Consider the following 23,044-nt stretch of genomic DNA (forward strand, 5'->3'; position numbering starts at 1 on the left):
TGGCTAGCACCAACGGGCTGAAGTGCTGTGGTCATTCTTAAATCACAGTACCCAGAGCAGCCCTCAACAATTCCAAGTGCAAAAAACTCACCATTAGCTTTCAGAGAGGACAGCAAGCAGGCCATCATGCTTTTGGCCACACTCGGGTCAGTCACTTTTTTGTGGATGTCTATCTTTATCAGCGACGGGAAGTTGGCAAGGAATGTCTCTGGCAATACTTCCTGCTCTTCATGGAAACTCAACATTATTTTCTAAAGAGGACAGAAAGGAACACAGTCTTTTAATCATGATCACCTTTGCTGATGTGGGCTGTTTTGTTCAGGGCTTTATGCCTCTAAGAGCATCACACATAAATCAGCAGAGACCAGGCACTTCAGATATACCTGCCTAAAGCAAAAACAAGCCTTAAGAATTTGCATTAAATTACCATTCACTGAATCTTGTAATTAGTGCTAGTTAGCCGTTTACTTTCATCCTCTTGACACAGGAAAATAAACCAGCTGTTTAAAAATAAAAGAAAGTTCTCTTTTCAGGAGTCTGAATTCCAATCAGTTAAAAATGAAACCAAGGTAGCAAAGATCTGAATTCTAGCAGTGGGTAAAATGGTCAGGCAAATACCTAAGGCTGTATTAATGTTGGAAAGACAAAAATAACAAGCACTGTACAAAATTACACTGCTCAGCTGATCTACTCCATAAAAGGAGGAGATTCCATCAGTCCTACCAGGAAGTTGGACAAGAATTTTAGAAGATGACCTCACCATTAGTGAAATTTAGGTACTGGTACAGTGACAGTAGGGAAGAGATCTACTAGTAGAGATCATCTGAAGTCCCTCGCCCTTAGGCGCACTCAGAACTTTTATTTATACCACACTGAAGTGTGGCAGTGGTGGCAAAGTAGAAATGCATCTCAGATTACATATTATGGTAACACTTAATCTACTTTAATTGTTTAGTTTAAGGTGCCACTAGTACTCCTTTTCTTTTTGCGAATACAGACTAACATGGCTGCTACTCTGAAACCTGAAATTAATCTACTTTACAAAACAAAGCCCAACAAGAATTTGTTTTCTCATACAGGGGGAACAATATCCACTTGCAAGGGGAAAAAATGTAACCAGTATTTAGAGCAACAAGTGCAGTGTAATGGGTAATCAAAAGGATTAACAGGCAAGGAGCAAAATTTGACTGTTTTGGGCCCAAGGCGCAACTTCAGGGCTTCTGTCTAGCAGTCTTTGCAAGTAGAGGAAGATACAACTGGAAGGCTGCTGATGGACAGGAAATGTGAAACAGGGAGAGTACCATCCTCTTGGAAAGGAACACTCCTTGAGGAATCTAAGAGTAGAGCACTCTCCACCCAGTGGCAGCACTGGCTGATAATTCTTACATTCTGGATGTGCAGTATCACATGGCAGTCTTGAAAAGTTCACTCACTCAAGCCTGGTGCCACTCTGCCCAGGATGCAGCTACAGGCTTAGTGCAGCAAGCCTTGCACTTCAGCTGACACACAAGCTTCTCAGATATAAGTGCTGACCCATTCACTAAAACAACCCTTCTATAGGCCCCAAGTCCTTTCCTGCAACTCTCAGAGTATGAACAAGGCAAATAACTTCCCAAAGGATTGGCATCAGAGCAGGTAAATCCTAAGGCCCCTAAGTCAACCCAGATCTTTTCTAGTTTTCAGCTGGGAAGGAAGACATCTGGAAGTGAAATTCTGACATCACCATCAAAGAGGAAGCTAGGCTATCGATGGAAAACTACTGTCCTGGAGGAACACTAGGAAACCCCCTTGGAAAAATCATTTTTCTCACTGGATCCCTTAATGTGCTGATGGGGAAAGACAGGACCTCCAGGAAGTTGAAACATCCTTAAATATTTCTTGCAGAAATGGAGAGAAGGCATTTTGGCATTCCTGGCTGAAGTTCCCTGCTTTCTACACCAACTGGGGAGACATCCCACACATCTCATTTTAAGCAAAATAGTTTTTCCTCCTGGAGTACATCATGGCAAAGGCCGCCCTATTCAATTCCTCCACCTCCTTCAGTCGTGTCCTGTCACACACCAAGAGCTTCAAAGCACCTGGGCTGGGGTGCGTCACAGGCCTCCAAACAAGCAGCTACAGGGACAGGGATGCTGGTCTTCTGGACAGGGCCAAGAAATCTGCTAACCAAATTTTTCTCAGCCAGTGTGGTATAACATGGATCAGGAGACCTAATGTGTTCAATGTTTTCCAGATCGGTAGAAGCTGAGGGAAGGTGTAAGCATCTAACAAAAATACATCCTGCACTAAAGCTTCTGTCTGATTACCTGCTGCAGTACCTGGGTTCCTTTGCGTCCACTGTCATCTAAAAGATGAGTCTTTAGAGAGCACTCCCCTGGGAGAAACCTGCTGCATGCCAGTCAATTCACTCCAATGTTGGATTTCCAGAAACACAAAGGTCCAGAAAGTTCCTGCCTATCTAAGTAAGATTTGATTCCATTGCTAGGATCTTGCTCCTGCTGCCTCAGTGGTGACTGAGATAAGCCACCAATGCCATATTGTCCATCCTGATCAGAACGTGGCAACCTCTGCACTGATCTTAATGACAGTCAGTCACCCAGCACTTAGTACTAGTACATTTATCTCCAAGACACTGCCCATGGCATAATGCCATTCTGTTGAGTATGTCCTATTCCTCAAGGCTTACATCTACTGTAATCTGCAGTCTGGGAACTTTGTGCAGAAGGGTCCAGTGGTCATGCAATCATCTCAGAGAGGACCTGACCCACAGATAATGGGGACACAGCCCAAGTCATCTTTGCTGATCCTCAGAGCAGCAATCACCAGCTGTTGCAGTTCCCAGCAGTCCTGTGCCCATGAAATCAGGTCATAACAGGACACCATGCAGTCCAGGAGGGAGAGGAGCATCCTCAAAGGAGACAGTGCAGAAGCTGAAACAAGAGGACAGGGCCTGATACCTGAAATGTAGTCAGCTTCCCCTTTCCCTGGTCACTGTATTCTAAGATCTTCCCTTGACACTTGCTCATGTGAGCTAGCTTTCCAAGTAAAGAACAACAGAAAGAAGCATCATGACTATAGTCATGGGCTGGAGTATGTCAGCAACGAAAGCCTGGGAGTAATAACAGCAGTAGGGATTGTGCAGGGTGATTTGCAAAAGTCACTGATGGATTTCAATGGAGGGGAAGTCTAAATATGTGTCCCTCAAGTCTATAGATATCTGAGTGACTCCTAAGCTACCAAAATGGCATGCAAGGTCTCCAGTCAGAATTGTTGCTACTTCACAAACTGGTTGAACCACATCAGGCTTAGAATGAACCTTTTTCTCCTTGGTCTTTTCTTTACCACAGCTAACTCAAGTATGCTTCTGAACCAGATGGTCAAGGGATAGACATTAAAAACATGTAGCAGTTAAATTAAGTGGGCAAAGATAGGACATGCCCTCTTTTTTGAATTAAAAAGGTTTAGAAGGGAGAAATGAGAACAGTTTGATGAGTGAGAGGAACAAGGACACTGTAGCAGCTCATGTTCAGAGAGAAGACCATCTATCCAATGTGCTCAGTGGGAAAAGAGTCTACCTCTCAGACTGTAGTCTGGAAGGGAAATCCCAAAATAGGCAAAGGGCAGTAAGACTGGGTGGATCTGGGTTTGTCTCCTTGTTTACAAGAGGATCCATTACCTGCATAAAGTTTGGTCTTCAGGAGGTATTTGATTTGGGAAGTGCATAACTGAAAAGGTCTTCAAGAAGGCTGAACACTTTGGATCAAACTGTCTAAGAAGCTGTGAATGGAAGAAACACTCTTCTGATGTCGGCCAACATGGAATCCAAGATATCACTAAAAAGGTGGGAATCTGTAAAGGGAAACAAACCCATTCTGTCCTGGGAAGCAGCACTTCCTTTCCCGATACTCCAAGACAGCTGCCTTTGTATGCGTCTTGGAGGGGCTTCACTGCCCTGTGAGCTGTTACAGGAAGATTAAGTGCAGCACACCATGCAATTGTGAGTGGGGTGGCCTCACCAACTGAAGAATTTGCTATCTGAAGTTGGTCCACTGGTAAAGAGAGCAAGACACCAAATTTGGTTTTAATCTTCTGGAAACGCAAAACCTGTCCTCTACTAGTGCTTTGCGCCATCTAGTTTTAAATGGATCAAATGCTCAAGGTTGAAACTTAATACATCACAACAGCAGAGATTAGAGACTCCAGAACAGTCAAGACATGAAGTCTCCACTCTGCAGGCTTAGTGCATAAACTGGAGCACCACCTTCCCAGACACAGCCTACCCTCAAGAATAGGAGAGGAAATAATCAAGACAGTTTCTAATCAAACCCATTCTACAGAGTATACAGCTGTTTAGAAATGAAACTCCTCACAGCAAACAGTATTCTCTATTTTGCAGGCAAGGTCAATTGGATCGGGTGTGCAGATGGCATTTTTGTATTACAGATCTGTGTCAGAAGAGGATATGTATGTTCCCCTCCCATTTCCAGCCAGCTTTACTGAGGGAGCTTGAGCACTGGACTGTTTGTTGGTTCAGCTAGGGTATGCCAGAGACTGCACTGATCTTGGTAGTAGACTATTCCTTTACCATTCGGCAACCTTTGATACCATCCATGAAGTTCTGATGACTCAGAGGACCCTAGAGTAGACAAGAATGGTTCAAGTGATTCAATTTTCCACAGACAAATGATAGACGGTGACGTTGGTAACTGCTTATCTGCTTTGAGGGTTTTCATGTAGGGGTCTATTGACACCTCTACTATTTAACCTGAGTCTCTAGAAGCTTGGGGACATAGTGAGGTGATCTGCATGATGGTGCTATGATTATGTGGATGATAGACATCAAGGGTGTTTCCTTGATGCTCTTCTAGTACCTCTAACCACAATAGGAAGTTACAGTAAACACACTCAATCCAAACAAGATTAAGGTAATGCTGGTAGAGGCAACAGGAAGGCTACTAGATAGCAGGGTGTTGCCTGCCTCTATTGAAGGGTTTTGTCTGCACTTCATTTAGGTTGCTTTTGGATTCCCAGGCTGGCCCTTGACTTCTGAATGTAGCTGATGATCAATGTCTTACCCGCATCTGATAAAGATACCAGATCTCTCCAGTGTGGACCTTGCTATGGTCCATCTGCATAGTTGCATTCTGACCATCTGCATAGCTGTACCACACAAGGAGCACATTATACCAGTTCTCTGAAGCATGTGCTGATTTTCTATTCCTCTCCATGAGCAGTTCAAGGTTGTGCCTAGGACCTAAGCCATGTCAAACAAGAGGCCCTCCCCCACCTTACATGCTGCTGTCACAACTGATGTGCATTAACAACTCTTAGATTTGAATGTTAGAGCTGGAGGCAGGGCAGTCTCAGAGGAGGATAGGCATGGTATAAATGCTTCCACAGATCGAAGCGTGCTGTTCTAATGATGAGAAAGCGCATAAGGCAAGTGGATAACAAATACCTCTTTAAAAAACAGGATTGTAACGTTCAGCATAATTCCAGTCTCATGGGACTACTAACCTCTGCTTCAGACAGTTCTTTATCACCATTCGGCTTACTGTACTTTTCCTGCATAAAAGGGATCCAAGAAATTTTGCATTTTTTAATGAAGGGTGTTACATCAACAGTGCCCAAAGCATAGCCACATATGCCATCCTCATCTTCAAGGACAAAGCAGTAATCCAGACTGAGGGAAAGCAGGCCTCCCACTAACCTGCAGAGAGGAGAGCAGTATCTGGTGAGTTCACCACAGAAACAAAGCAACAAGTCACTTCAAACTAGGTATTGTCTTTGTAGGTTAATAGTGAGGATACTGTACACAAGGAAGGAGAGTCATTATACCAGGGTGGAAGATGAAGGCACTGATCTACTCAGTCACTTAGAACCACATTTTCCATACTGCATGTGTAATCACCACCACTTTGCACAAATTGCGAGTGCAGCTATGAAGATGTAGAAAATCAAATATGAAGTGCTCAGGCCATGAGCTCAGAAAGGGGATTAAGATCCAGCTGCCATTCCATTGTAATGGACAGGCTTCCTCCTGCCAGGGCCCCAGTGAGCCCACCCCTCCCATAGTTATGGAGCTGAGGGAACAATAATAGAACCTTCTAGTGACATGTCCTGCCAGCAGACCTACAGTCTGCAATGTAACTCTCCTTTCTTCTGATTAGTTGCAGTAAACCATCTCTTTCAACCCGTTCCAATAGTTCCTGCAGACATGTCCATGCCGCTCCCCACCATTCCTTCTTCCTTCTTTTTTATCCCATTTCTACTCATCTCTTCCTGTCCCCCACGATAGAGCTGCCCCCATTACTTCAATAAATCAAAACATTAACAAGATGGGAAGAACTCAAATAGCTCATGCTCAAGAAACTAAAAAGCTCAGTCTTCCCTTCTGCTTTCATCTCACTTGTCATTTCTTCATCTAGTATTTAGGCTGTGGTGTGGAGAGTGCATCTTATCTTCATCTGTGATGCACCTCACATTTTTATAAAATACATTTATGTACCTTAAAAAGATAGTTGATGGCTAGTAGAATGTTTTACAAGACAAACTCAGGTATTTAAACACAATATAAAACAAGACTCTGAAAGGAAGCTGAAGCAAAAAGGACAGGGGATAACTAAAACCACATTTACATCCAGGATGTTAAAGAAAACTCCCACCAGTGCTATCACTAGATCTGAACCAGTGGAAGCCCTAGTGTAGAAGGCCCACCACTTTAAAGCAGCTGCAAGTATATCGAATCATAAACTGATAAAAGGTCAATTTGCAGGAACCTTGTTTATACTTGAATTCTCACGGGTGCTACCACCAGTTCAGCTGACCCACTGCTGAGAATGTCTACACCGGGGAAATGTACAGAGACAAGTTGGAAGTAAAACCTTCAATAAAACAGGTATTTGAGCATAAATGGAGTAACAACTACTGTCTTGGAAGTCTGACTGCCATTCAATTATACTTTTCAGAAGCTGAAGTGAAAAAGGAGTGGTAGTCCACTCCGGAGTGTAGTTTTGTCTCTTCTCCCATCTTTACACTTTTCCTTTTATCCCATCTATTTTCCTTTCCATTCAATCTTATGCCCTACCACAACCTTCTAGGAGCTAGTCCATGGCATCTCTGCTTTCTCCTACAAACCACTTCTGAACACAAGCTTCTTCCAAGAGGCCCATAAACCCTAACTCAGCCCCACTTCTCTGAAAACTACAGCTGTGGAATAGAAAGAAAACAAGCGAACAAAAAACCCGTCTATTACCACTCTGCTATTTTGTGTTTGTTTCACCATTTCTTCAATTATCTATGCTTTATTTACACAGAAAACTCTTCAGTGCAGAGACCCATAAAGCACTCAGCACACTGTTGATGTTACATAAATATCAGCACACCAGAATTACAATGGCTGCAGACATACATGCAAATTTTAAAAGTAAGGATGTCCTACATACTTGTCTCCAATTAAGTCTGGCTGACTATGGAAAGGTTGATCAGCTCCATCATCATACATCTCTCTGCAAATCTTATACACCGATGCCTAAAAACAGACATAGAATGATTATTTTTCTAATTCCAAAACACCCTTTTATTTAAGATAAACACACTGATTAGCAATTTTGCCTTAGAGAGAGTTTATTAATAAGTTCTCCACTGTGAAACAAGTTTCAATATGCAGTTTGGTTGCATGGATGCATGTAAAGCATTTTTTATCTGTTAAAGACTCTTCAAGGATCTTTCTTGCAACTAGTTAAAACTCTGCCTCAAAAAACCTCACACCCACAATGCTTCTAACAGGAAAGGAATGCTGAAGATCAGGTCAACATCTGTCTCAACCATGAAGAGCATTAAACATGCTCATTAATTACTAACTGCTCTCTGGGTATATTTAACAGGCTGTAATGTTAAATAGCTACAGGGATGTTTCATATTCAACCAAAACAAGGTACTTCTGCAGGGCTGGATATGTCCTGACAGATTCCTTCATATTAAGGAGTTACTGCCCTTCAGCAGCAGAAGCAGAATTTCTCTATTTGAAAAGCTAACCTATTTATAGGATCAGACATTTTAAATGGCATATACTAGGTTTTTGTTTGAATACAAGTTGACTAAATGATGAGTCTTCACCCTTTTTCTTAATAATCAGATTCTCCCTCTCCAAAACTTGTACTCTTTGTGACAGCATGCCTTAGGTATGGCCTATGCAAAAATTTGTGTCAGTTTTACTAAAGGTATAATTTTAGGTTGGGATTTTCAAATCTGGCTAAGGGACTTAGGGGAATGAGTCTCACTGAAAGTCAACGGGGCCTGTGATCCTAAGTCACTTAGATGATTAAATTCCACCCCTAAAGATTCAATTAAACTTGTGCAAAGCCCTGTGTGTTCCTTCTTTTTTCAATTAGAACCTGGCTTCTCACTTTAGCTTGCATCAGTCAATACAAGAGTGTAAATGAAACCAATGTAAATATTTTTAAACAGATACACGTATGTCCACACAATGGTTTGCACTGGTTTAACTATACCAATTAATGACAGGTTTCAGAGTAGCAGTCGAGTTAGTCTGTATCCGTAAACTGAAAAGGAGGACTTGTGGCACCTTAGAGACTAGTAAATTTAGTTGAGCATAAGCTTTTTGAGCTACAGCTCACTTCATTGGATGCATGTAGTGGAAAATACAGTGGGGAGATTTTATATACACAGAGAACATGAAACAATGGGTGTTACCATACACACTGTAACGAGAGTGATCAGGTAACATGAGCTATTACCAGCAGCACTGCTACCTGATCACTCTGGTTACAGTGTGTATGGTAACACCCATTGTTTCATGTTCTCTGTGTATATATAAAATCTCCCCACTGTATTTTCCACTGCATACATCCGATGAAGTGAGCTGCAGCTCACAAAAGCTTATGCTCAAATAAATTGGTTAGTCTCGAAGGTGCCACAAGTCCTCCTTTCTTTATACCAATTAAATCACACCTTTAGTTAAGGCAGTGTAATCGTGTTTAGACAAGGCCTTAGATTATAGGGCTGTTTGGGACATAGGGAAACACCTTTATCGGAAAGGCACTAAAGCAGTGTAAACTTACAGTATAAGACTTATTTGAGAATGACAGCCTCAAATCCCATTTAGAAGCCACTCCTTGAGGGGAAAAGAAAAAAAACAAACAAACCTGAAGCTAAGTTAAGCACTTTAAAGAAAATCCGAGTGCTTACTTTGTAAGTCTACAAACCAGGAAGAGCAGCTAACCAGCAGTGATGAGCTCCCCAAGTAATTCTGTTATGCAGAAGCTGAAATTCAGTGGCACTTCCCAGACTGACCATCAAGTGCATACTTTGGGTGTATATATATATATATATGCAGTCGCTAAAAAGATTAACTTACAGCACATTATATTACATACACTGCCAAAGAAATCCTGCAATAGCTTATCACTTAGTTTTCATTTTAGAGAAGGAGAATGGGCTAGTGGCTAGAAAAGGTGACTAGTGTCTGGATTTATGTATTGTAGACTTGGTGCTGAGAGTGACTTGTTGTGTGACTTTGGGAGAGTCATTTCACCTTTCTACCTCAGTTCCCCCCAATCTACAAACAAGGACACTTGCATCTCACAGGAAGATTAGGAGGCTTACTAGTACATGAACTGCTCTTAGAAATCGATACGTAAAAGCAGCATATTATTAACCAAGGGAATAGAGCCAGTTGGGGCAGCATAACAGCCAATGGAACCAGTGCTGAACAGTAATGTTCATTAACGTCAGAGGTTACCTCATCTTTTGGAAAGTAGGGTCTGATAGTGTAAACCTTGGAAGTTGGCGTCAACGGAGGTGGCTGAAAAAAGAGGTCATTTGCCCCATCAATAGGCAGCAAACGCTGTGAAAACAAAAGACTTAATATGAGTGTTTGAAAGGCAACAGAGACATCGCACTCTGGCATGTGCACTGCAGACTCCCAAATTAACATTTGCTACTGCAGGCACCCCAGATGGTGGGGTTGGTATGCTTTACAAATACAAAGACCTTATTATCTGAATAGGAATTATCCAATTGGTGTTTTAAAATATGCAATTGTAACAGCACATTAACGGTGTTTATGTTAAGCTCATTTCTGCTTTAACATACTTATACCAATCATATCTACACTGTCTCTGTGTAAGAACATAGCATGTCAGGAGGAAAGGTTTGGTCTGAAGAGGGTTAACTGGCCAGAGGAGACACTTTATCCCAAAAGCAATGCGCTGATTCTATTTGCTGCGCGCAGAGCACCTGTGAGGGGGAAAAAGTACAGCACTTGAAAAATCCATGAACAAATTCGAACATGGTGAACAGAGGTTTAAGAATATTCTCCAATTGAAACCTTCCAGTAAATGAGCTACAACTTTGTTTAGAGAAGAATCAAAACTTGTGTCAGTGACACTCTCTTGCTCATGGAATTCCCATTGGCAGACAAGCATGCGCGCATTGTGCAATTGCGGGCGCAGATAAAAACGCTGTGCGACCTGCAAAGAAACAATGTGAAATGTACAACTAAAGCCGCTGCGCTTCGCGGGCGCATGGGACACGCAGCATCTCCTTGAGAAATTACTGTGGAAAGGGGAGGAAAATTATTTTAAAACCAAGCTGTAAGGCTAATTGGACTTTGGACCAGAAAGCCTTCGGCAGACCAATCCTTCCAGACCTCTGTTGTGCAACAAAAGGTTTCTCATAAAACAAAGAAAATGTCATTCAGTTGTGAAGTCATATTGATACCTGGAACTCTCCTGCTAGACCACCTCTAAAGGCCCAGGGTTCTTGGTCTCCACTTAAGAACTGTGCTGAAGATTGACTACGACACCCTGTTGAGATCAGATCCAAGCGGAGAACGTTACGAGAAGGGGGATTTCCTGGGGGGGTCTAACATGTCCAAAAAGCTAACATACACTTTGTGGAAAAAGCTCTCTAACTGAGCTATAATCCAGGACTTTGGGGGAGGCGGTAATAATGTTGTACAATTTGTAAAAATTCTAAGTGCTCATGCCCTTAATGGATAAATAAAATGCAATATCTATGTTACTGTTTTCAGATAATGGGCTAACGAGCAGACAAGTAAGTATTTAAAAAGCCAATAATACACCTCATCCCACACCGGGAGGCATGAGATCTGTGCAATGATATAAGCTTCCCAGACCTGTTTTGTACATTCTTTTGCCTGTACATTTATGGCAGAAGCATCATGTCCTTAGTGAAGAGGACATTTTGGAAGCAATATGGCCTGGTTAATAGCTACTATTGCGAATTTCATCAAACAGATAATACAAGACAAATTCCATTACCACAGCCCCTTGAAAAAATTGGACCTGTCTGAAGTCACATTTTAGTATTATTTGTTTTAATCTTGTCAGAAAACTAGGGTTGGTAAAAAAATTCATGGAATGGTCTGACTCACTTAAGACAGCTGTATGGAACAGTGGCCTCATTGCAACAGACTAGAAAGGCCAACTTAGCTCAGTTCTGGACCATGTATTTACAGTGCTACTGACATGCTGAAGAGGCCAGTAAGTTAACTGCAATGAATTCACAGTTTGACTGAAATTAATAAAGAATCATTGAGCAGAACAGTTTTATTCTTGCTTTTAGCATCTTATTTCTTCCTCCTCAAGCATGTCAGTCACACTAGGCTTCCTACCAACCAACCACATGAGGCCCATTAAAACGCTCAGCTTAGAATATGTATTAAGTACTGGAAACTCTACTTTAATCAGCAAGTTTAGCATTTAAGACTGTTCCATTAGCCAAGCATTACAGCCTTTAACACCAATTAACATAGATATTTTTGAGAGAGGGCAAGATTAGGTGAATGTTTGGCGTAGGGATTACAATTACCTGCCTAGTTTTCTGATAAGATAAGCAGCGCAAAAGTTCTTTTCCTTTTGTGGACAGCAATCTACCTCCTGTTCAAGTAACAGTCTCAGATCAATACAGTCAATTATGTTGTGCTAGTCAGAGAGTCCCAAAATGTACCAAGTTTGACATACGATAGTTTAATAATAATTTTTAAACAGATTTATTTAGTATGACAAATTTAGAAAATAATCCAAATATCAGGATTTAAGTTTAGCTTGCTCCCACATCTGAATGTCTGATGTAAAAAGATACCCTTTACTACTATAAGGTTTAGTCATTAACTTGGAAGACAGTATTTGTCTCTCCTTTGAGACTACAACATAACTAGCACTTCCAATTATTACAGTAAAGAGCTGCGTGAATGAAGAGCTGTGTAAATGAAAAACATAGTTAATGCCTTAGTCGCTGCGCAAATGTGACTTCAGTTCATGCCTAGTGCACATCTAATCTATCTGAGCTGCCTCACAGACAAAACCTTTCCATTTTAACTAATTAATGACGACGCGCTGCGAACATCTGGCGCTGTCCATCCAATAGCAGTAGAAACTTGTGCTGAGGATTCTCCCATCTGTACACAGTGGGGAAGAAGACAATAGAAGGCATTAGTAATCCATAGTACTGTACAACCACACTATTTAAAGGGACTGAATGCTAGCTGGACTGGAAGGAGAGGTGAAGAAAATGAACGTTCAGTGGCCCATTGAACACACCATTGTGGGAACTAATTTGGTTCAGTGTATTTAACCTACATAAGCTATATTCACAAGCGCTGTAGAAATGTATTCCTGCTGAAGATTTTCCTCATCTACTCATTTTTTAAACTACTGTAAAATTAAAACAAACAAATAAAATAAAAAAGAATGAGGAGACTGAACTATCTCCTCTCCCAAACCACATTCCCGGGGCCTGGGAATCAGCCTGTCCAACAGTCAGAACTCTTACGAGGTCTTCTGGCTACTTGAGACAAGTTTTGGGACTGAGATTGAACAGGGCTAATATTTGCAGAAGTGACTCCTGATGTGGATTGCCTCAATTTTTGAGTGCATAACTTGAGACAGCTTAGATCCGATTTTCAAAAGGCAAAAAAAATAATTCACGACTTCAGCTACAGTCATTGGGAGCAGCAGATGCTTAGTAACTTTGATAAATCAGGCCCAAGGGGTCACAAATTGGAAACTTAAAGCAGCCAAAACTCAGATGACCGCTTTAGAAAATGTTGGCCTAGGTTTTTAAACAAATAATTGAGCTATTAAAGAAAGACTACTTTCTGTTTACATCTCAATGTAAAGTCAGAGTAACAATACTAAGCATTTTTGCATCTTACAGGTTAAGGAATCATTAAGTCAAGCTTTTCAGCTGCATGAGGATAGAGGCATGTTAACAATGCACTAAATACTACCAGTCTCTTTTCAAAGACCTTACACTTATTAATTTTTTGCTCCCTTTACATGGTAAAAGGCTGATATTTGCTCACCTCTTTTTAAAACTATTCATATCTCGAGCGATCAGTGGATATTTCAACTGCACAAAGTGCAAGTGAACTTCACCTTGCCCTAGCTGAGTTGATTTGATAACCGGTGAGGTCTTCTCTGTCTCTAAGTTATAAATTATTTAAACTTATCTACAAGTTAGTAGGATTTAAGAACAACTGAAACACTAGAACTAGACAAAGGCTGTGTAATGGTTATCCACTGTGAGGTTTGTGACAGCTACAAAAATTGTGACGTGAGACCATCAGCTTTGCGGCCTGCTGTGTATATCAAGCAAGTCCACAGCATATTCCTTACAGTTGGATTGAAACCTGAAAGTAAAATGAGGTCACTAGAAGAACCCAGGCCATGCTGGTGCTATCTGCCAACTTAGGATCCCCAAAAACATGTTTCAGCAAAAAAAAAAAAGCTGCAAACAAAAAATGTCTTTCAAGCTCTGTTTAAAAGTCTCAGATTAAATCTGGACAAAAGCTGACTTACAGAGCTCTCCAATTTCCACCCTTTGCCAAAAATCAACTATTTGGAAAATGTTAAAGCAAACCATTTTGCACCAGAATAGCCTTATATGCTAAAGCTCGCATGCGCAAGGGCTGGGAGGATCGGCTTCCTCTTGGCCAGGCCCATTGAAAGGTCACTTCTGCAATTGTTCTGTTGAAGACAGCAATAATGTTATCGAGACAGAGCAAGCAGCAGATGGCTGATGTGCGGTCACATTTCATAGTGTCATTTCCAATCACATAACAGGGTGTCAAGGGAGTTACATGGCATAGTCCAGTGTGCATTCAGTCAGAGCAAGTTAAAGGCAGCGCTTATGTTTCAGAGATGAGATTTAAGTTTCATTAGCCCAAGAAAAAACTGAAGTTTCATTTAACCGCCAGTGCCTGAACACTGTTACTCATAACACCAGTACCAATTCAAAGTAGAGTGAACAGTATTTCAGAATAGTGAGGCAGGAAAGATTTTAATGAAGATCTAATAAGACCATAAGCCACAAATAACGCATTTTGTGAAATATTTTTTCTGTGGGCTAATTAAAAACAAAAAAGTGTAAAACAGTTCCCAGTGCACCTACCTAACCACTGCACAAAAGACTTCACCATTGACATGATACTCTTGATATCCCAGACGTAGGAGTACATGTCATAAAGGATCGTCCTGTTGGCACAGTTGGAGAGGCGAGTGAACATTCCCATGACCAATCCACACATCTCCTCAAACTTGGCTGCTCGGGAGCGCCATTCTTCAATCTATTGAAGGAGACAAAAGATCCACAAGATCAAAAATACTCTTCTAGAGACTAGACTTCTCTAAACAAAAAACTGCACTATGCTGTACTTCATTTTTTTTTTTTTAAATTGTATAGGTTCTTTTATTACAGTTCTGACCGACAACCATTGTTCAATACCCTTTCACTATCGCTGCTACAGCAGGGAAGGCCAAATTGTGCTTCTCTGGTCAAATGCCAGCAATCTTTACATGCCCCTACAGCCCCTGCACAAAGCATGCCTTTGGGCTACATGATCTACTCAGCTAGAAAGTTTCCAGGGACACAATCTCCCTGTATTACAGGAAATGTGTAATGCAGCTCAGGATTAGGATTTAAGGAAAGAAAAATAAGACATAGTCACACTCACTTTTTCAGAGTCCTTTCCTTTACAATTAACACTGACAACGCTGCTATTTGCTCTGAGCCACTGGAACTCTCTCAGCATCTGTGCACCTTTGGGCCCATGTTCATACGGAAGGTAGAACAAGTCAGCAAGTAACTGCAAATCCTCTAGAGTCACTGGTTCTACGGTGTAGAGAGGCTTCTCGTTTGGCCCAGGCACAAACTGTTCCTTATTCATTTGTTCATCAGTCTGCATAGGGGCAACGTCACTACCACAGTCTTCCTGCATAGACATCTCTGGGGACTTAGATTCAGCTATGCTCTCTTTATCAGTATCCATTGGTTTTAGCTCCTCAGACATTTTAGCTTCAGCAATATCTGTCAGTATTTGATTAACATTCTTGTCTGCGTCCTCTAGTTTTTCCACCACCATGTCCATTGGCTCCTCATCAGACTGCTTCTTTTCTTCCTCCTTGACCAGTGCTGGTGGCTCACTGCTCAGTGCTGCCCCCTGACTCATGATGGGCTCTTGGTAAACAGTAGTAACCACAGTTGTTGCATTTAGAGATGATGGTGCAACCAGAGGCACCACATCAACTACACTGGTTTTAGCACCACTGTGGGCCACTTGCCTACCTGAGAATAGAACAAACAAGTTGAAAGTCTGCAATCCCTACTAACACCAAATCAACCTTTCTAAATTCTGAATAATATCACAGAATATCAGGATTGGAAGGGACCTCAGGGGGTCATCTAGTCCAACCCCCTGCTCGAAGCAGGAACAACCCCAACTAAATCATCCCAGCCAGGGCTTTGTCAAGCCTGACCTTAAAAACCTCAAAAGAAGAAGATTCCACCACCTCCCTAGGTAACGCATTCCAGTGCTTCACCACCCTCCTAGTGAAAAAGTTTTTCCTAATATCCAACCTAAAGCTCCCCCACTGAAACTTGAGACCATTACTCCTTGTTCTGCCATCTGCTACCACTGAGAACAGTCTAGAGCCACCCTCTTTGGAACCCCCTTTCAGGTAGTTGAAAGCAGCTATCAAATCCCCCAAACTTGACACAGTACTCCAGATGAGGCCTCACCAATGCCGAACAGAGGGGAATGATCAGGTCCCTCATATACATGATCAGTTGTCAAGGTAAAACCATCATTAGTGACTCCCTTACAGTGCTGCTAAGAATATACTTTGACAAATTTATAAAGCCTGTTCAAGAGCTATACCATGACAGACATTTGAATTGGAGGATTTCCCCCTCCATGTATGACTGGTGGCACAAATGGGACGGAAGCAGCTTTCTAAATAGACTAGTTAATATTTATGCACTGATAGCACCATTTGCAACTAAGGTGAGAATAAAAACGTTATCAATTAAAGCAACATTAGTTCTCTGTCCGTATGGCCCTGTAGAACTATATTGTGTGCCCTGCCATGAGGATAGAGAACTCACTTGAAAGCAGCTGGGTAAGTGTGTACAAGCACCTTTATTCTAGTACTCTAGAGCCCAGGGTAATAGAGTCCACCCACAACGGTCCCTCAGTTTCTTCAAATCCAGGCATATGCTTTAAAATCACTGACGAGAGGAGAGAGTGCCTTCACAGCAGGTAGCACTACTGAGCCTGAGGATTTAGGCAGAGTAGGTCTTTTGAGAGGATAGGGAGAAGAGGCAGCAACTGATAGACACCTTTGCCTCATCACCACTCCCTGCCAAAGCCAGTTAGATTAAATCCTTAATAAGACTTGAACCACGGAGCTGTCCAAAGGGACAACTGAAGCGCTTTGTCCATCACACGCTGGTGTATCATGAGATCCCCCTGATTCTCTCAGAAATGACATAACTATAATGCCAAGCTCTGGTCTGGCAGGAACAATGGGCCCCACAGAGCCATGGGCTCTACCTCAGAATTTGGCTCCTACTGCAGTGAGGACTCATCCGTATTGTGCTGAGGGGACACCATTGAGCATCAGAGGAATCAATCCAACAGCTTCCACGGGACATTGTTATTGGTTTTACGTCATCTCACATCCCCTTCAAGGGAGACCCGATCTTTCTCAGACCCTCAGTATCTATGGAAGTGCACTGCATTGGGGCCAGTCAGATCGGATAGCATGACCTCTGTTGATCCTCTTTTCTACACAGAATGGCCTCTTGGAACTTCTGGCACCATAACAGATGCTTTCCTCAGCTGAGTCAGGAGCATCTTTAATAGAACCTGGTTTAACAGTTCCTGCACAAAAAAGTTTGATAATACTTCCATTTCTGCCTAATGAATCATGGAAATATTTTTGCTTTTGTAAAACCATTTCCTTTAGCCCCAAACCTAAACCATTCTACCTGTCTGACAGCATTCCTACTGTGCCCAGAGGAAAACCAAGTGAATTCAACTCACTGCTGTATTGGTGAGGTACTCCAAACTCCTGCAGCCACTCTGTTAAGGCCAGCTTCAGAGCCATTTGAGGGCTATACAGGACATCAGTTTCAATATCTTCATCACTCCCTTCATTTTCCAATTTAATCTGGATTGATACAGTACTGTCTTCAGTGTCAGCTAAAGGAAAAAGTTGAGAAAACAGCACATAAAAATATCTGGAATCTTGCATACCAATTTTTTTTTTTTTTAAAGCTCTCAATAAGAGTGCTAGACCAGGAAACCCAAGCTTTGCCAGACACAGCCTCATTTTGCAAAAACCAGAAGTGAACTGCTGCATCCAATATGTGTAAAATGGAGCAAATTGCAGCCTCCCTCAGCTTCAACATGGAAGTACAGCAACAAAGACTACAAATCCGATCCTTCTTGATCTGAGAGGAGGCCTCTTAGATCAAAAAGGAGCACAATATATATTCTGAGAGTTTGGCACCTGGAAGCAGGGATTAGAATAAGAGAATATGCCATGATTGGTCACTAAAACCACTTCTACAAGACCTATAATAAGTTGGTCCAGTTGTCTTTCCCTTGTCCCAACTCAATGGATAATCAACTGTTAAACCATACAAATCTACTTACTCATCACCACATCTTTCCTCACTCCATTCATGTTGGATTTGTACCAAGTCGCAAGTGTGTGAATAGCAACATAATTGGCTTCAAATTCACAGTTTGGATTGGTCAGGACTCCCTTCAGTCGAGGGATGAGCTCAGTCGACCGACCTTTATATGGCCCAAGAAACAGCCTCTTCTGATCATAATCATTAGCATGAATGTTATCCCAGATGACTGGAGCTCTCCTGATGATCTTAGAAACTTCTTCAATAGATTCTACTGGAATGTCTTTAGATACAACTTTAGGACCTAGAGGTACAATTGGATAATTAGAGGACTTTACGTATAGTTAAGAAGCACTCATACACAAAAACAACAAAGTAGTTTCACTGGTACAATAAAATCATTTACTAAAAGCCTGAGTTCATTTAAGACTACTAATCAACTCAAAGAGCATGATTCCTACCTGTCCACAACACCTCAATGCCAGGTAACAGCTTCTCTCCTACAGTCCGTAAGTAAGGGGATTGGGCAACGTTTGGATAGCAGAAAGTTCCACAATATTCTAGAGGGGGGAGAGGGGGAAAAAGAAAGGAAAAAAAAAAGACATCCTAGTAGTAATGACAGTCATTAGAAAGAAATGTACTGTGAAAACAGACATTACAGTCTTGGAATAATGGAGTTTTACTTGGCATTTTTACTAGCCCAATAGTACAGGTGGATATGGGATGACAGATTCATCTTCAAATTAGGCAGGACAGAGAGTAGTCTGAGATGCAGCGGGTAAGGGAATACCTTTTATTGAGCCAACTTCTGTTGATGAGAGAGACAAACTTTCAAGCTATACAGAAGTTGGACCAATAAAAGTTGTTATCTCACCCACCTTTTCTCTCTCGTATCCTGGGACCAACATGGCTACACCACCACTGCATACAATAATTTGATTGGTCATTCCCGTAAGACCCCTTAGGAAGCAATTCCTAACAGTAGTATTCACCTTCCTCTCCAACATATAAGGCAACATGAAAATAAGTACATGAACATCCAGTTAATGCACAAGATGGTATCTTGGCCACAAAAAGAGGAACACCGATCACCTCATCTCCTATGTGGCTACACACAGGGGGTACATGAATCAGAAGTCAAGTCCCTCCTGTGTCTAGTTGGGTAGGATTAGACAACTTGTAGAAACAAGAGAGACCAGGACTTCCGAATTATTGCCATCTCAGTATATTTTAGATTAGTCTCTGGATCAGTTCTAAGTGTCAAGCAATGAGGCTCTCAATTGCTCCCTTACAGGAATTATTCCACAGCCTAAAATTTAAGAAAGTTTTCCATCTTAAGCACAGAATGTGTTTATACTCCACAGTGCTCAAATCCCACTCGCCAAAATTTGAATGAGATATACTTAATGCCTCATTATGAAGAGAGAGCAATCTCTCCACAGTTAAAGACTGCAGACAGCTTCCATTATATAGCCCTATTTTTGCCCTCTTTTAATGCTGGCCTGGAAAGTGGTTTGGCCTGAAAATTCCCACATTCATTCCTAAGGCAAAGAAGGCTGTATACATCTGAATGTTTGTTAAACTGTTTTCAAAGTTACAGGTCATAAGAATTTCCCTATCTGCTACTCTGACTTATCTAATGTTGGTCTCCCTCTTGCTCAAAAACAGCTTATTGTCCCTTCAAGTTTTACACATAGGTACATTGATGGATGCCATATAAGAACAGTGTTGTAGCTGTGTTGATTCCACAAATTGGTCCAATAAAAGATATTACCTCACTCACCTTGTCTCTCTAATCTAAGAAAACAGGTACACGCATAACCAATGCGGCTACAAAGTAAACACGTGTTTTGTCAAGCAAACATAGAATGAAGCAGGGCTCCACATTAACAGTATAGTCAAAAGGCAGCATGCTTCAGCTGATAGGGTGCCGGACTGGTAATCAGCAGAAATTTGTTAGTCTCTAAGGTGCCACAAGTACTCCTTTTCTTTTTAGGCTCTATTTAGTCACTTCACCTCTGTGGTTCAGTTTCACCTCCCCTTTTTACGTTGTCTAACTCTTCAAGGCAGAAACTTTTCTTACTATGTATTTGCACAGTGCCTCCCATTCCCGATTTAATCTGGAATCTAAGCGCTGCTGTAAAAAAAAACAAAACACACAACCACCAAAAACGCCTGCCCAACCACTGCCAGCCATGCATTGCATTTAAGAGTCTGCTGATCCATACATCCCGTTTATACAAAATTTAAATGCTTCATTTATCTGTACAACAGAGAAAGATGTAAAGACCCTACAAAAGTCAAAAAAATAAACCAAATCAGCTAAGGTGTAGGTTAACTACATTGTCATTCAGTTATCAACCTTTACAAAAATTCAAGATCTTAAAATCAAGGACAGCCAAACCAAGATTTACACTATGATGGTGAAGATTATGGTAAAATATGTATGTGGCCTTCCAGCTGAGACTAGTCAATGTGACTGTATATTTGTTTTTCAAAAGGGTTCTGCTGTGCTTGTATTTGAGATTCTAATTTTAAAAGCATTCACTTTGTGTCAGTGAAGGCTGTTGAGTTGTGAAGAAATATGCATCTTTCTATTTTACTTATCTGTAACTGGAGTTCTTCAAGGTGATCTCTGTACATTCATTTCATTGAATCACAGAATCATAGAATATCAGAGTTGGAAGGGACCTCAGGAGGTCATCTAGTTCAAACCCCTGCTCAAAGCAGGACCAATCCCCAATTAAATCATCCCAGCCAGGGCTCTGTCACACGTGACCTTAAAAACTTCGAAGGAAGGAGATTCCACCACCTCCCTAGGTAACGCATTCCAGTGTTTCACCACCCTCCTAGTGAAAAAGTTTTTCCTAATATCCAACCTAAAGCTCCCCCACTGAAACTTGAGACCATTACTCCTTGTTTTGTCATCTGCTACCACTGAGAACAGTCTAGAGCCATCCTCTTTGGAACCCCCTTTCAGGTAGTTGAAAGCAGCTATCAAATCCCCCCTCATTCTTCTCTTCCGTAGACTAAACATCCCCAGTTCCCTCAGCCTCTCCTCATAACTCATGTGTTCCAGTCCCCTAATCATTTTTGTTGCCCTCCGCTGGACTCTTTCCAATATTTCCACATCCTTCTTGTAGTGTGGGGCCCAAAACTGGACACTACTCCAGATGAGGCCTCACCAGTGTTGAATAGAGGGGAACGATCACGTCCCTCGATCTGCTGGCAATGCCCCTACATATACATCCCAAAATGCCATTGGCCTTCTTGGCAACAAGGGCACACTGTTGACTCATAGCCAGCTTCTCGTCCACTGTAACCCCTAGGTCCTTTTCTGCAGAATTGGGATGTGCCAACAGCACTGCACGGAATAGCAGAGCCTTCTAGAGGCAGTGCCCACAGAGTGCTCTTGCACCCCCTACCCGGCCCTCACAACGCCAAATGTTTGGAGTCCGGCTCTATAAAACAAGGGGAAAGGGCATATTGACCACCTCAATTTCTCCTATCACACCCTCAGGTACCATGCTGAAATTAGGACTGAGGAAGAGGGACCACCAATTTCTTTGTCTTCAGTTCTAATATACTAGAAACCAAAAGTCTGTGCCAGGATATTAAGACTCGTACATTTCAAATCCAGAAGGGACCACCAAAAATGGTCCATTCCAATGAACCTGGGTCCAAGGCCCTAGATCATCTGCTACTGTAGCTGGAATAATCGAGGCAGTCAGTGGGCCATGTCCCTCTTTTATAGCTCTGCCTTATGAACATTAGGAGTTGTGAGGGAAAGGACAGAACCACAAGAGTGCTTCAACAGGCACTGCCATTAGAAAGTCTTATCAGTCCAAGCCACCCTGTCAATACATCCTAAAAGTGAAGATGCCACACGAAGAAAAATGTGTTTGTTCATTGAACAGTTTAAGATTGGTGATGTTTATGTTTAAGCTTGGGGTTTTGTAAGTGATGCAATAGGTAGCTACAATGTTGGAACAAAATCCTTGTTTCAAAAACCAGCCAAGGTTGCTGTTTTGGGAATTTATTCTGAAATATTTAATATTACTCATCTCCTCTTGAAGTGCCCTGCAACACCACTGAAGGATGCTATATAAATGGAATTTTTAAAATTCCTTTAATAAAGTTTCAAAGACAATCAAAAAGAAATCCTACAAAAAGTGAAAACATGGAGAAAATTGCTAAGGAGGAGTATAAAAGAACAGTGCAAGCATGTAGGGACTAGGAAACACTAGGCACAAAATGAGTCACACCAAGCAAGAAACATAAAAAGCAGTAAGAGAAGGTTCTTTAAATACATCAGGAGAAAGAAAAAGATGAAGGAAAGTGTACGTCCCTCTACTTAGAGACGAAGGAGAGCTAATAATTGATGTCATCAAGGCTGAGGTGTTTAATGCCTATTATGCTTCAGCCTTCACTAAACAGATAAGTATCTGGTCACAATTTAACACAATTAATATTAACAATGGGTAAGAACACAAACCCCAAATAGGGAAAGAACAGATTAAAGAAATTTAGATATGTTAGATATATTCAAGTCAGTAGGGCCTGATAAAATTACCCTTGGGATACTTAAGACCTGAAGCAATCTTGGCACCATTAGCAATTATCTTTGAAAACTTATGGAGGATAAGTGAAGTCTCAGAAGACTGGAGAAGGGCAAACATTGTCCCCTTTTTCAGCTTTAGCCTAACTTAGATACCTGGAATGACACAAATAAATTATTAAACAATCAATTTGTAAGCACCTAGTGGATAAAAGGGTTATAAAGAATAACCAGCACGGATTTCTCAAAAACAAATCATGCCAAACCAACCTAATTTCCTTCTCGGACAGGGTTACTGCCCTAGTGGGTAGGGTGAAAACCAGTAGACATGATATATCTTGATTTTAGTAAGGCATTTGATACAGTCCTACGTAAACAACAGCCTCATAAACAAACTAGGGAAATGTGGACTAGATGAAATGACTATAAGGTGGGGGCACACCAACTTGAAAGACTATACTTGCGGTCAAACCGGGAGGGCATATCTAGTGGGTTCTTGCAGGGTCAGACCTGGATCCC

The 23,044-nt window shown here is 41.6% G+C and overlaps 1 protein-coding gene across 4 annotated transcripts in view; it reads right to left on the bottom strand.

Moving 5' to 3' along the window:
* OGA (O-GlcNAcase) overlaps positions 1 to 23,044 on the bottom strand; it is a 51,301-nt gene that overhangs the window by 12,731 nt on the left and 15,526 nt on the right. For 3 of the 4 annotated variants that reach the window (XM_073354575.2, XM_073354576.2, XM_073354577.2), the window contains 10 exons: positions 18,429 to 18,527; positions 17,987 to 18,271; positions 17,372 to 17,530; positions 15,002 to 15,612; positions 14,440 to 14,614; positions 10,744 to 10,829; positions 9,764 to 9,868; positions 7,446 to 7,531; positions 5,518 to 5,710; positions 92 to 251 (listed from right to left, as the gene is read on the bottom strand). In XM_073354575.2, coding sequence (XP_073210676.1) covers positions 92 to 251; positions 5,518 to 5,710; positions 7,446 to 7,531; positions 9,764 to 9,868; positions 10,744 to 10,829; positions 14,440 to 14,614; positions 15,002 to 15,612; positions 17,372 to 17,530; positions 17,987 to 18,271; positions 18,429 to 18,527 — 1,959 coding nt within the window. Of the gene's footprint in view, positions 1 to 91; positions 252 to 5,517; positions 5,711 to 7,445; positions 7,532 to 9,763; positions 9,869 to 10,743; positions 10,830 to 14,439; positions 14,615 to 15,001; positions 15,613 to 17,371; positions 17,531 to 17,986; positions 18,272 to 18,428; positions 18,528 to 23,044 lie in introns of those variants that run through there. The other variant, XM_073354578.2, reaches the window with a different exon arrangement.

The sequence above is a fragment of the Lepidochelys kempii genome, chromosome 7, assembly GCF_965140285.1.
Source record: "Lepidochelys kempii isolate rLepKem1 chromosome 7, rLepKem1.hap1, whole genome shotgun sequence".
Lineage (NCBI taxonomy): Eukaryota > Metazoa > Chordata > Testudines > Cheloniidae > Lepidochelys > Lepidochelys kempii.